Below are 13,729 nucleotides of genomic sequence, written 5' to 3' on the forward strand. Positions count from 1 at the left end.
CCAAGGGCTTCTCCAGCTGTCGGGGCTGAGTTTGTGTACGGTTCCGGTTACCAAGCAATCCTCTCCATCAGGGCCCCTGATGTAAGTCCCCGGTGCTCACTGCTGAGGTGGCATTTTAACATACACGCATTACGATTCCAACGCGCTGTTTCTTTTACAGACTGAATTAAATTGTGGGCAAACAAAAGAGACACACCGTCAAAATTGCAGACTACCAAGTCCACTGTAAGTAACCTCTGTTTCTTCCCTAGTGACTTACCCCGGATGCGTGCACTGCCCTTTGCAGTGGGCTCAACCTGGGAACAGCACTTGCTTTTCTGTTTGGCTGGTTTACCTTGCTTTTTCTTCAATATATTTGAGAAACTTCTGCCTGGTGAGTCCTCCCAGTGCTGCGCTAGCATTTTATATGACTGAGCCTGTTATAAGCAGTAATGACAGGAGATCTGGTACTGCTGCCCATTGTTTGCACTGTAAATCCCTCTCAGCCATAAATCACTTCGAATTTCTAAGACAGCATCTGCCCTTTCGTTCAAAGCTACAGCTGGGAGCTAGTGGCAAAGGCCATGATCTCCAGGTAGCAGGATGCCCCACCACCCTGTGCTTCACCCATCACCTCATCTGCTTTTAAAAAGCGTGGACTTGCAGCTTTTTTGTAGGAACTGAGGAACATCGTGAACTACTGAAAAAAGGGATCTGTTTCCCCACAGGTGTGTCTTTCCAGGTTGATCTACCTGTAGATTACAAAGGGGTAAATGCTGAATGTGGCTTTTCCATAGACAAGACGTTTTGGTGGCTGCCAGCGAGAAGGGAGCTGTACCTGTCCCTCAGCAAAGCAGAAATCAGAACTTGTGTTTTGCCTAGTACACTCACTTTCACAAAACTTGTAAGATTTAAAAACACATTTAACGTATCTCAAATATGTTGGTCACTGGTTAAATTTGGTTAAAATTGGCCAAATGGCTTAAAAGTTATCATGAAGAGTAAATGGGCAGGTCTTCTAGTAGCACACCAGGCATTCTCACATACGCCCGGCGTCCTTAAAAGAGGCTAAAATTTGGTGTATAGAAGAAAATGCTGTTATGGTTGGAATGGTATAGAAAAGGCAGAGTTGTAATAGCCTCCCGCTAATCAAACTGGATCTCAATACGGCTGGGACGGGACCAAACAGCAGAGAAAATTCTTCCATCTGCCTGAGGACTGCAAACAGCAGAGTTTTGCCACCAACAGGGTTTTAAGGATCCACTGTAACGAGATGTTTCAGCATCCTCAAAACAAAAGGCAAGCGCCAGAAAGCCAGGCACTGCAGTTTTCCACAAGGCACTTGAAAGGAAGGTGTCTGGGGGCCAACCACAATGTAGAGAAAGGCCTGATGCCTTTAAACGTCGCTGCAGTGATGCTCCCGCCTGGAGCTCAGGTGTCGGGCGCAGCCTGCAGCCTTTCTCTTCCCACTTACGGGGAGCCGCAAACCCAAATCTGGTGCTAAAGAGCTTGTTTGGGTGCACGGCTGCATATACCTGGTGAGAGTCCCAGGCACAGAGGGTCCGGCCTAAGGCTTGAGACTAGCTAGTTCTTCCCCAAACACTTTAGGAGGACTTGGTGAGGTTTAGGATTGGGAGAGACTGTGCGCTTGGGCCTCTTTGCAGGAATTCCTTTCAGCTGTAATAAGGTAATTAAAAATACCAACAATTGTGACTTTCTAAAAGGGCATTTCTAAGCATTTTATCTCAGGCTTTAGGGTAAAATTCTGGCCCCATTAAAATCAGGAATTTTGCCATTGATTTCTTTCATCAGGGTGGCAGTCTTTGTTTCCGCCATTGCGAATGAACCAGGCATTTCTGTTCACGTTCGCTCCATTGCATTTCAAGTAAAACCTTAAGAAATGATGCTTGAATAGAAATAATAGCTGGAATCCCCAGTTTTAGTGCCTGTACTTTGGATTTGGCCACAGACTTGCAATGTTAGCAGCTGGAAGCCATGTGCCATAAAATCCATGTGACTTTTCTTAAAGGTTTGCTGACGTCGTGCCAACGCCACGACCGGCCTTGCTGTGCGTTAGCTGCCGTTCTGTGGCTCTGCAGAGAGCGCAGTACAGATACACGCTAAGTGAAAGTGATAAGTAAAAATAGTAAAGGCATAACACATGACAGAGAGAAGGTCATGAGGAGGAGGAGACGAAAGTAAAAGCAAAAGATGCGCCTTTTCTGAGAAAAAAATGGGAGAATTGGGAAAGTGGAATGCATGTTAAAAGGCTGAAGTCTCAAGATAGGTTTTTGACCGTGGTAAAGGGAATAGAAACTGGACAGATAAGGGGGAGATAAAAAAGAGTAGGTTTTCCCACCCACGTATGTCCCATTGCATTTCCAGAAGGAGCCAGTAGGAAACCGTGTGAGGAGAGGAGCTCTGCGGAGGGCTGACCCACACCAGCCCCCTCGTCTCTGCTGGCTGGAGGGATGCATCAGGCAAGGAAGAGAGCAGCGGGAGCAGCATCTCTTACCTGATGGGGTGCCGTGAGACGCTCCTTCGCTACTCTAGGTTATATCTGAGCTGGGCAGAGCAGCGTTAGGCATCTGCAACCAGCTTTTTGGAAGCTCTCATTCCCTTCCTCTTCCATGTCTCTTAGTTCATAGGGGAGAAGCCCCCCTGCAATTTATAGCTGGGTGGACTTCATTTTTTTTTGTGATTTTATTTTGCACTGCTAAATTTTCCCTGGAGGGGAATCAATCTGGAGTAACTGCATCCAACTAGGAGCATTATCTTTTGCCATTGCCATTCCAGGGGCCATTTCCAGTAATGGAAAAAAGATGTAGGAAGTAGCCAGATTGTCCCAGAATGGCTGTGCTCGCTGCTTTCGGCAGCAGGTGTGCTTGTTTGTTGACCAATTCTTTAAATGTTAATTCTTGTGCAGCGTTCCTAAACAAAATCAGCTGGGGGCCATGTGTTCATCAGAGAAGGCTGAGGATGGCTTGAACATTTGGGATGATATTGAATCATCTCAGGAAGCTTCCTCACAACCCTAATTATTATAAACTTAGGAGTGAATATCGAGGCTATAGGAGAAAATACGGTACTAAAATGTTTTTCAGGCATTCTTGAGTTGGCAGTTCTTAAATGTGAGTGCCTGAGCTTGTGGGAGGCGGTGTTCATTTTGCACTTGCTGGAAAAGTCTCTGCTTAAATCAATTTCTACCAAGCTAATGTGCTCTCTGTGTCACGAGTGGGGCAAAGAACAGCATCTTGGGCAAAAATCAATGTGATAAATCAGCTCAACCACTGTCTTTGATCTTGAGTAAGTCCTGTACTGTAAGTACAGTGCTCTAGGTCTAGCCCAGACCACAGTTAGCGTTAGTCAGCATCAAGGAGCCAGCACTCTCTAAAAAGGGGTTTCAAAATGTAATTAATTGCTCCTCATAGCAATGAGCCCGTAAACATGAAGCACCTTTCTTAGCGAGTTGGGGCAAGTGCTCTGCAGGCCCTGGGAAGATGCAAAGCTCATGCTGGAGGGGAGCAGAACCTATATTTGGGGAAAAGGAAGGTGAAGTTTAAGGATAAGATTGATTTTCTGTACTTTTTCCTGAGATGTAGATCTCACAGCTGGCCAAGTAAGCCACTAATTCAATCAATAAGAGATGACATCTCAGGGCAATCAGTCTCACTGAACTAAGACCTTACTGTGGGATGCATTGCCCACCTTGGGTCCCTCATCGGCACCAGCCTCTCTCAGTGATAGTATAGGGAGGTATGTCTAAGGGCTTGAACACTGACTTTTGGCCATCTAAGGTTAGGTGAAATCAGTCCTGTCCAAAGAAGAGCCAGTTTTTAACCACTTTTGTAAAGTCTGGTTGGTCATGATGTGTCGTAGGGTGTTATCATATCTTTAGACTCTGCTGAATTAAACTGAATTACTTTACACTCCACGTCTCTCTTTTCTTATTGAACGTGGAGCATCCACAGGGTTGTAGGGATGAATAAGGAGTGGGTAATCCTTGGGGGTCTTCATGTGGGACACAACCAATCTCTTCTGCTGGCTCTTCACTGGTGATCCTCAAGATGAAGTTGGGCCATTGTGCAGCTAAAACCTCAGTCCCCTGTGCTTCCCTGTTTTGCCGGGTTTACACTTCAGCCCCATCCACGCGCCCTCCCCCTGCATGGGGCAGGATCAAAGCAGCAGGGCTTTGAGCAATTTCCCATAATTAAACAAATGCAATTCTGTCATAGCAAGGCACTGCACCCTGAGGCAGGTAATAGCTTTGTAAAGAAGGAAGATATTTCTTTTCTTGTTGTAAATTACATGTATCAATTTGCTTCACTTACAAAACACCATCCTTATTTTCCTTAGGAATACGCCACCCATTTTCTATTTCATCTCGTGGTGATGCCGTCTTATTTCAGTAGAATCGGAGTATTTCCTCCCCAGGCGTCTCATTGATAGCTGTGTTGGTTGACAAGGGTGGTACGTTTAATAGAGCCTCCCGTTCAAATTCATTGTAAGAAGGGTTCCCCTTACAGACAGCTAATTTTGACATCCCGCCTGTATGAAGCGTGTGCATGCCACAGGAGCTGGATTGGCACCATTGTTTGGTAGCAAAAGGCAGGAAATTAAAGAGGCAACATTTCAGTAAAAGAGTGTGTGCGCTTTCTCTTCACCTGCTATTGTTGTAAATGGCACTGAAAATCATTGCAAGCTTAAGCGCAGATTTTATGCAGAAAAGATTTGCTTTTTATTAATCGGTGAATGTATGTGCTGCATTAAGCAGTGCTTTGTATTTAGCCAGCTCTACTGTGTAGTCCGTTTGGAAGAGGAATATAATTATAAAAATTGTAAAACCATAAATGTGTGCAGGAGATTAGAAGGAATTCAAGTTTGAAACCATTTTAATACATTTTTCAAAACTGTCTGCGTTTCAAGTTACTGTCTTGGGTTACTGCTACAGAGCCAGGTTGTGCGTGCATTAAGCTAAGCATGAGTCCCTGAGGTTTGACTTAGTACAATTTATGCTTATATTACCATTAAAAGCAGTGTCTCATGAATGGTAGACATTCAAACAGTTACTCTGAATTTCTTTTGTGCAAAATATTTACTGTCACTCTCTATAAAAGTAGCAGCATTTAGTTACTTAAATACAAATCCTGAAGTAATTTTTTTCTGTTTGTTTTCTTTTGGATGTAATTACAGAAATGTGGGGAATACTTTTCCAAGGCTTTTGAACTCAAAAGTGGAACAGAAGGAAGACACAGGAGGACATACACCGTTCAGTGTTATTTTCCTTGCACAGGAAAGAAAGATCATTATGAGATGAGCACTAAAGTCTCAAGTTTTCAAAGGTTTGCATAACAAACAAGAGACACATTGTGGGTTGCATCTTGACTTTGAAGGCTTGCCACTGTCAACTGAAATAAAATGGCAAGGTTTAAAGCCTTAACCAAGTTCACAAGGAAAATATTTGGACTAAAAGTTTTGGAAAGTTTTCTCTCTTTGAAGTAGTTTGTCATGTGTTACCAATGTGAACTTTATTGACCTTGAAACATTTTTTTTTTTTGAATCAAATAGCAACCAGTGACACTTTAGTAAAATCTTAAATCAACAACCATCTCCTGGCGGCTCCAGCTTCATAGCAAATGCAGGCAAAACAGGGAATCTACAGAAGAGACCTTTATTATTTGTAAATGAAGCCTGCCAAAACCTTCCCGAAATAGCATTCAAAGACCCTTTTAAGGTCATGGATCCTGAACAAAGCCAGAAGAGCACAAAAAAGGCTGAGGAAAGTCCAAGAAAGAGGCTTCCCAAAGGAGAGGCTTTCCAAGCCAGTATTTCACCCGCAGCTACGTACCAGGGCAGCTCCGCTTCTTCGCAAGGAACCCCTCTTCGAGATATCATACCGCAGCAGCACTTTTCTGGTTCTTTGCCGATTCCAAGAGAGGAGCCTCAGGAGAAGACTGGACATCAGAAGCAACCTAAGCCTTCCTCTTTTGAACATCCTCCCCACGTTTCGCAGCTTCAGCAGCACGCACTGTCACCAGCATTTATGTCTCCTGGGAAACCAGAGCATGTCCTTGAAGGTCCCACATGGCAGCTAGTTGATCCAGTAAGACCAGGTCCCTCCGGCTCCTTTTCATCACCCGGGCTTCACTCCCACCACGGCCAGCTCTTACCTTCCCACTCACCGATCATTCCTGGAGAGGACATGCCATCCGTTCAAAAGGTCTATATCCCTCGCCCGTCGCAGGTTTCCTTAAAACAAGCTGAGGAAGTGCACAAGAAGGAAAAGAAACCTCAGAAGCCAGGCAAATATATTTGCCAGTATTGCAGCAGGCCTTGTGCGAAGCCAAGTGTGCTCCAAAAACATATCAGGTCACACACAGGTGAGAGGCCATACCCTTGCATTCCATGTGGCTTTTCTTTTAAGACTAAGAGCAATTTGTATAAACATAGGAAATCTCATGCTCATCGAATAAAAGCTGGGCTGGCCTCAGGGATCGGAGCGGAGATGTATCCATCGAGCTTGGAAATGGAAAGGATTGGCGGGGAGGACTTCGAAGAGCCAACAGAAGGAGAAAGCACAGATTCGGAGGAGGAAACGGGTGCGATGTCGGGCCATTCGGTAGAGCTCTCACCCAGGCAGAAGCACACCCTGTTGTCCGGTAGCTTGCTGAGTGGAGGAAGCCAAGGCTCCAGCCACGACCGGTGTTCATTGTCTCATTCCAGTATGTCTCAGTCCCTTGAGGACAGCACCCAGTTTGTGGAGCCGTCGTCAGACCATGCTCTGAGCCATAAATCTGAAGATACCCATACTATAAAGCAGAAGCTTGCACTCCGCCTAAGCGAACGGAAGAAGGTCATAGATGAACAAGCTTTCCTGAGCCCTGGGAGCAAAGGGAGTACTGAGTCAGGCTACTTCTCAAGATCAGAAAGTGCAGAGCAGCAGATCAGCCCACCAAATACTAATGCAAAATCTTATGCAGAGATTATTTTTGGGAAATGTGGTAGAATTGGGCAAAGGACTGCAGCGTTAGCTGCAAACACAACCCAGGGGTTTCCGCACCTGTCTACCGAAGAGAAACCTAGTATGGTACCATTATCTGTGCCTAGAACACAGGTTATTGAACACATCACTAAGCTAATTACAATTAATGAAGCTGTTGTAGATACCAGTGAAATAGATAGTGTTAAGCCTAGAAGAAGCTCTTTATCTAGACGTAGCAGCATTGAATCTCCAAAGTCTGGCATATACAGAGAACCGTTTCAGTTTGATATCAAGTCTGGTTCCAGTAGCCAGTTGGATGCATCGAAAGTGTTGACACCCCACGGTGAAAAAATTAAGCCCGAACAATCATTATTGTCACTTCAGCAATCCCACAGTGCCACAGAGACAGTGCCTCTCCTAAGAAGCCACTCAATGCCTTCTGCTGCATGCACTATAAGCTCCCCACATACCTTTAGAGGTAGCTATTCATTTGATGATCACATCATGGAGCCTGAAGTCTTAAGCCGCAGTCAAGCATTTTCTTCCCATCCTCGAACGCTAAAAAGACAACCAGCTATTGAGCTACCTTTGGGAGTAGAATACGTCTCAGAGGAGGTTAGCTCTGCGAACAAAGACATTGTTTCCAAACCTCCCGAGGAGCCTGAAACCAAGGAAAGTGATCTTACCAAAAAGTCAAGGAAGGGCCCGAAAGTTAAAGGGTTCATGTATGAGTGTAACGTATGCGGTGCTCGGTACAAGAAAAGGGACAATTATGAAGCCCATAAGAAATACTACTGTTCAGAACTGCAGCTCTCAAAGCCTCGCTCTTCCACTTCCCATACCTCTTCAGAGACTGAGAAAAGTGTTGCGGATCCTGACACGTGGCCCCAGATGATGCATTACAAGCTAGGGAGCAGTTTGGAGCTCACCCCGCTCCGAAAAAGACGAAAGGAAAAGAGTCTCGGTGATGATGAGGAGCCCCCAGCTTTCGAGATGTCCGACACTCCCTCCTCCAGTACTGGACCAGGGACTCAGTTTGCAAACCCGGCATCATCAGATGTCGCTTTAAACTTAACCCGTGAATCCATTAAGTCACCAGCAGATCCAGGTAAATCTGCACCTTCTGAGGTCAGTGCCAGCTTTCATTCCAGGAGTGCCAAGCCGGCTTCAAGTGCAGAGGGCAAAGAGAGAAGAACAACCTCAAAAGAGATCTCTGTCATCCAGCATACGAGTTCCTTCGAGAAGTCTGACTCTATCGAGCAGGCGAGCAGCTTGGAAGAAGAGAAACCCTTGTCACAGTACTCGTCTCAGCAAACACCCCAGCACAGCCGACCGCCTCACTCCCTGCAGCCCAAGCTGGTGCGCCAGCCCAACATCCAGGTCCCAGAGATTCTGGTCACGGAAGAGCCTGACAGACCAGAAACGGAGCCAGAGCCTCCTCCTAAAGAGCCAGAGAAAACAGAGGAATTTCAGTGGCCTCAGAGGAGCCAAACCCTTTCTCAGCTGCCTGCAGAGAAACTCCCACCAAAAAAGAAGAGGCTGCGGCTGGCAGAAATGGCCCAGTCCTCTGGAGAGTCCAGTTTTGAGTCAGTCTCTCTCACCCGAAGCCCAAGTCAGGAAAGCAGCATGTCCCATGGCTCCAGCCACTCTGTCTCGTTTGATCGTGAGGATCACAGCAAGCCTGAGTCGAGCAGCCAGCCCTCTGAATCCCACCCAAAGGCTCCTGGCATTGGTTCACATATGTTGATGGTACCAAGCCACCATCATCATTCCAGGGAAATGCGGAGATCTGCTTCTGAGCAGACACCGAATGTGTCACATCCTTCCCAGATGTCAGAGACCCGCAGTAAATCATTTGACTACGGGAGCTTGTCATCCACTCCTGCCTCAACCCCCGGCCCCTCAGCCTCTGCGGCTCCACAGGAGAGAAGGAAGTGCTTCCTAGTGAGGCAGGCGTCCCTCACTAGGCACCCCGAGCACGAGCCAGACTCGGCACCAGCAGGCCGGCCAGAGACAGAGGATCCAATTCCTTCTTCAAGTAAATCTCCTTCGACAAGTTTGCCCCATCAGCCAACCTCTTCGTCCCCTTTGCCCTCTCATGGCACTTACCCAAGTGAAAAGAGTCAGCCAAAAGACAGCCCTGAGCCAGCCTATACCCAGCCCTACACAGAGGCTCTGCAAGTGTTTCATCATCCTGTACCTCAGCTAACGCTGCATGAAAAGCAGTTCATGTCCCCGCAGGTTTCTATCTTTCCCTACCAGCATCTCCTGCCACAGCCAGGGCAGTCTGCAGAGCTCTTCGCCGCACACACTATGTCTGACATCCTCTCTGCTCAGTTCACCATGCCTCAGATTCCTCCTTCCATATTTCAGACCCCACCGCTGCCTCTGCCGCAAACGCTCATCCACCCGGGCCCGCTTCACATCGCTCCTCCCTTAATGTCTCACCCTGCCGAGGTGCCGTTCAGGCAGCACCCTTCATTCCTGCCGGTGCATTACCCTGGCTCCTCACCAATCCCTTCGGCCTTTTTTCTGCCTCTTCAGTCTCAGTTTGCTCTCCAGTTGCCAGGTGAGGCTGGTGGACATTTACCACAGATCAAATCCAGTTTATTCCCAGCAGCAGGAACCTCCAGTCTTTCCCCATGCACAGAATATGGCTCAGACAGTAGGTTGCATCCTTTGACCTGCACAACAAGTCCTTCAGTGTCCGTATCTACATCTCAGCTCGTTGTTCCTACGCGGTCAGACCCAATGGTGTCGCTTGTTGTCCCCGTTCGCATACAGACAAATATGCCGTCCTATGGGAGTGCGATGTACACAACACTGTCCCAGATTCTGGTCACCCAGTCCCAGTGCAGTTCCTCTTCTATCATTCTCCCAAAATTCGATGATTGCCAACCCAAGAGTACCTTGGTCTGTAGTGCCGATGTTCACGGACTAGGCTTCGATCTGGCACAAATGATCACAGAGGATCAAAGAAGCATTTTCCAGAGCCCGTATCTGACAGTGCCCTTACCTTTACCAGAACGAAAAGGCTATATGCCACTCACCTCCCCATCAGACAGCATCCTCGGGCTCGAAGGAGGCCCATCAACAGTCGGTGGAAGCAAAAGAATGCTCTCTCCAGCTGGTAGCTTGGAGCTGACAATGGAAACACAACAGCAGAAGAGAGTGAAAGAGGAGGAAGTGTCTGAAGCAGAAGAGAAGTTGGAAGTGGTGAAGCCACCCAGTGCAATAGAAGAAGGAAAAAAGCAGGATAAATCTCACTTTCTTGCAGAAAGTCAAGGCAGGGTCGAGGTTGAAACGTCACCTAGTTTGCCCTTAGAGCAGTCAGAGCCAAAGGAAATCCCAAGTACTTTGCAGCAGGCTGTATCCCATTCAGGTTCTCCAAGTTTTGAGGCACTGGAAGAGTATAAGCAGCCAGCTGGTAAGCAGTTCCTCAGCAAGGCACCTTTGCAACCTGTGAAGAAAGAAGACTCCAAAGAACTGGTGGAGCAGTCTCCACCAAACCCTCCAAGCCCTGCACCTCTGTCCGAGGTCACTCATAGTGCAATGAAGTCTCGAGAAGGTACAGATACGAAGAAGGTACTTCAGTTCCCCAGTCTCCACACAACCACTAATGTCAGTTGGTGCTATTTAAACTACATAAAGCCAAATCATATCCAGCAAGTTGATCGACGATCTTCAGTGTATGCCAGCTGGTGTATTAGCTTGTATAACCCTAACCTTCCGGGTATATCCACTAAAGCAGCCCTGTCCCTCCTGAGGTCCAAGCAGAAGGTGAGCAAGGAAACCTACACCATGGCTACTGCTCCACGTCCCGAGGCAGGCAGGCTTGTCCCGTCCAGCTCCAGGAAGCCAAAAATGACAGAGGTAATGCAATCCTATATATTTCTCCTCATCCAGTTGGATACATGGGAAGAGGGGGACGAGGGACGGGGAATTGCTATTCTTAGTTTAATAGGAGTTTATTCAGCCCTCTCTCAGTTTGGTAAGCACTTGTTCTCAGTGAAACTTTTAGAATGAAGAAGCTAAAGCCCACTGTAATGCAGGGGGGGAAAAAAAAACCAAACCAAAAAAGGCAAGCCTGCCGCAAGGCAATGTGCCATATTGCTTTTCTCCAGTTTCTACTTGCCTTGTAATCAAAAGAGCATGTAGGAATCGCCACCGCACCATGAACTGCCACTGCTCAAGCACAAAGGATTAGACTTGATTTGCATTTGTCTTGATATTTCGAATAGCTTTACAACTTTTTTTTTTCTTTTTCCCATAAATGCTGTTATAATTCCCTACATTTTGCATGTTACAAATGAAAAAGGATTACCTTGGGGAAATGGGATTCTGTCTGGTTGTGCATCTACTGATCTTACATTAATGAACATGGAGAGGCATGCTTAAAAGTATTTAAAAATACCAAAGGGAGATTTGCAAGTGTATTTAGGCCCCCAAAGAAGCGTAAAGGCATGCAGTGACATTTATAGACGTGCCTCAGTAGGGTAGACGTGCAGTCTTGTTGAAACACCCGTGTCGTTTAGTCCACGTAGGGACTGTCCTTAGCCGTCTGCCTGCTTTTCCAGGTACTTAAGGATATCTTATACCGGACTTTAGAGCTAAGGAGAGCAAGGCACATGCCTCCACAGGGGCAGAGCTCACCAGAGGCATTGGCCATGTGGGCACACATGTCTTTACGGCACTTCTGGTGGCTGCCTAGTGTTTTGTATCTTGTTTTGAGGCCAGACTTTCTCCCTCTTGGTTAATGCTGAACTATACAGGTCCCTTTAATCCAGATCGTGTTCATGTAGACTAACAAACAGAATTGCTTTAAGGATTTTGCAATTTGATATTCATCTCAAGTCAATTTATATTGATGGATTATTCATTTTATTTCTGTATCATGAAATGAACTCTGAATATTAAATTTCTCATAATCGCTGCTGCAGCTGCTGCTTATAAATATGTCTTAAAATACACAGTAGAGTCACTTTGATTCAATAAATCTTTATTTCTATTCAGCATTTCCATCATTCTTCTGCAGAAATCCAAAAGACAGAATTTCTATGGACATAGAGGCAGATAATTACCTGTGCCATGCAATAACCACAGTAATGCTTGATATTTATGCAGTCTTTTTCAAAGGATTTTATCTGAAAGTGTCGTACCATCCTTGATTTCATTCTCTAATGGAAGTGCCTGTGCTCCTCTGAGCTTTGCTCTTTGACACGGTGCTAAAATGCACACCAAGCGTGTGTTTCAGAAATACAAGACCCTCATACCCTGAAGTTAAAGGTTAAGCTCTCGACAGGAATGGTTCAGTTCTTAGTCATCAAAATACGTATTTCACTACACGCATTTGCTCAAAAGACTCAAAAACCTTTTAAACGAAACTCCATACGCTGACAGGTGGTGAAAGTTAAGGTTTTCATGGTACAATTTGCAAAAGTGAGAGTTTGTCCTGAAAATTCACCCAGGAAATGGTGTAGCCTAAATCTAATATTAATACCTGCAGCTTAAAGGAGTGGGGTTTGCAGAAATTGCATTAATTTCAAAGGAGATAAATCACCCTTATGCAAAGCAGAGAAATAATTTTTGATTAGATGATCAACGGGAGTGAAATCCACGGTTTAGTTTTTAAAAATACACGACTGGCACAGATTAGGAAGGATCGTTGCTGGTTACTCAGGAAGATGCGGTTAACAGGAGCTGTGTAACATCAATCAAAGGTTGAAAGTTCAATCTTCAGTTAACTCTGCTCTGGCTCTTTCCCTTAAATATTTTCTTCTTTATGTAACCCTAAGCTGTTAGTCAACACGACAGAAAATGTAAAACAGCTCGAATATTTTGTACGGTTCTGTGTGCAGCAAGCTACCAGCAAGCAGCAGTACTGTACCTGCTGTCCACGTACTTGGCTTGTTTTTTAAATTACCAGCAGATCAGTTCTGAAGTGACCGTAGGCTCCAGCGTGCATGTAGGGGTGGCTACTTACACTGTATCGGGCTTGCACACTTTGTAAATTAAACAAGATTGTAAAAGGGGATAGTAGTGACTGTATGATTTTGGCTCTCTCTGGTGCCTTTCATCTGTCTGTGTTTTGTGCTTTCAAAAGTTGCAATAAATAAACCTCATGCTACATCTAGAAAGTCAATTGTTTTGTATTCCTCAGTAAATAAGGAACTGAACTGGGAAGGTTATCACGAGCATCGTCACGAGCATGCAGCTCATATCAGGAGGTGAAGTAGTAATGGCCAAGGTTTAATTTTTGAAGGTGCTCAATGTGTCTCCTGCCATTGATTTCTTCCAAGCACAGACATCTCCATGCCCAGAGACACCAGCTCGAGACCACCTCTGCTGTTAAATTGTTAAAACGGTTCCTGGCGCAGCTCTGGCCTGGGCCGATAGCCCTCTCCCAGGCAGTTCCTGGGCACGTTTAGGGAGCTAGGACAGGACAGGGACCATTCCCAGGAGGCATCTAGGAAGGGCATGTGGGTCTGATGGTGTGGATACGGGCTAGTCTGTGCGAGCTGGCCCGGGGGGCAGAGAGCAGTCCCAGGTGCACTTAATGCTCAGAGCTGAGCTCCTGAAATTACCGGACAAATTTGAAATGTTTGGCAAAACTGCTTTTTAGTGAGTCCATCCCTCCTCCTGCTGTAGATCTGACGGTCGTACCGGCGGAATGCTGCTGTGGAGGCTGGGTTACATCCCACTGAATTTTATGTGTTTCAGTTTGAGCTGGTCGCTCTTGGCTTCCTGTATAACCATGGGAGACAAAGA

The 13,729-nt window shown here is 46.1% G+C and overlaps 1 protein-coding gene across 2 annotated transcripts in view; it reads left to right on the forward strand.

Moving 5' to 3' along the window:
* Window positions 1-13,729, forward strand: part of HIVEP3 (HIVEP zinc finger 3) — a 116,783-nt gene that overhangs the window by 43,872 nt on the left and 59,182 nt on the right. The window contains exons 3-4 of one of the 2 annotated variants that reach the window (XM_064471201.1): window positions 161-225; window positions 5,173-10,834. In XM_064471201.1, coding sequence (XP_064327271.1) covers window positions 5,717-10,834 — 5,118 coding nt within the window. In that variant the 5' untranslated portion in view covers window positions 161-225; window positions 5,173-5,716. The remainder of the gene's footprint in view (window positions 1-160; window positions 226-5,172; window positions 10,835-13,729) is intronic. The other variant, XM_064471203.1, reaches the window with a different exon arrangement.

This window comes from Phalacrocorax carbo, chromosome 22 (genome assembly GCF_963921805.1).
Source record: "Phalacrocorax carbo chromosome 22, bPhaCar2.1, whole genome shotgun sequence".
NCBI lineage: Eukaryota > Metazoa > Chordata > Aves > Suliformes > Phalacrocoracidae > Phalacrocorax > Phalacrocorax carbo.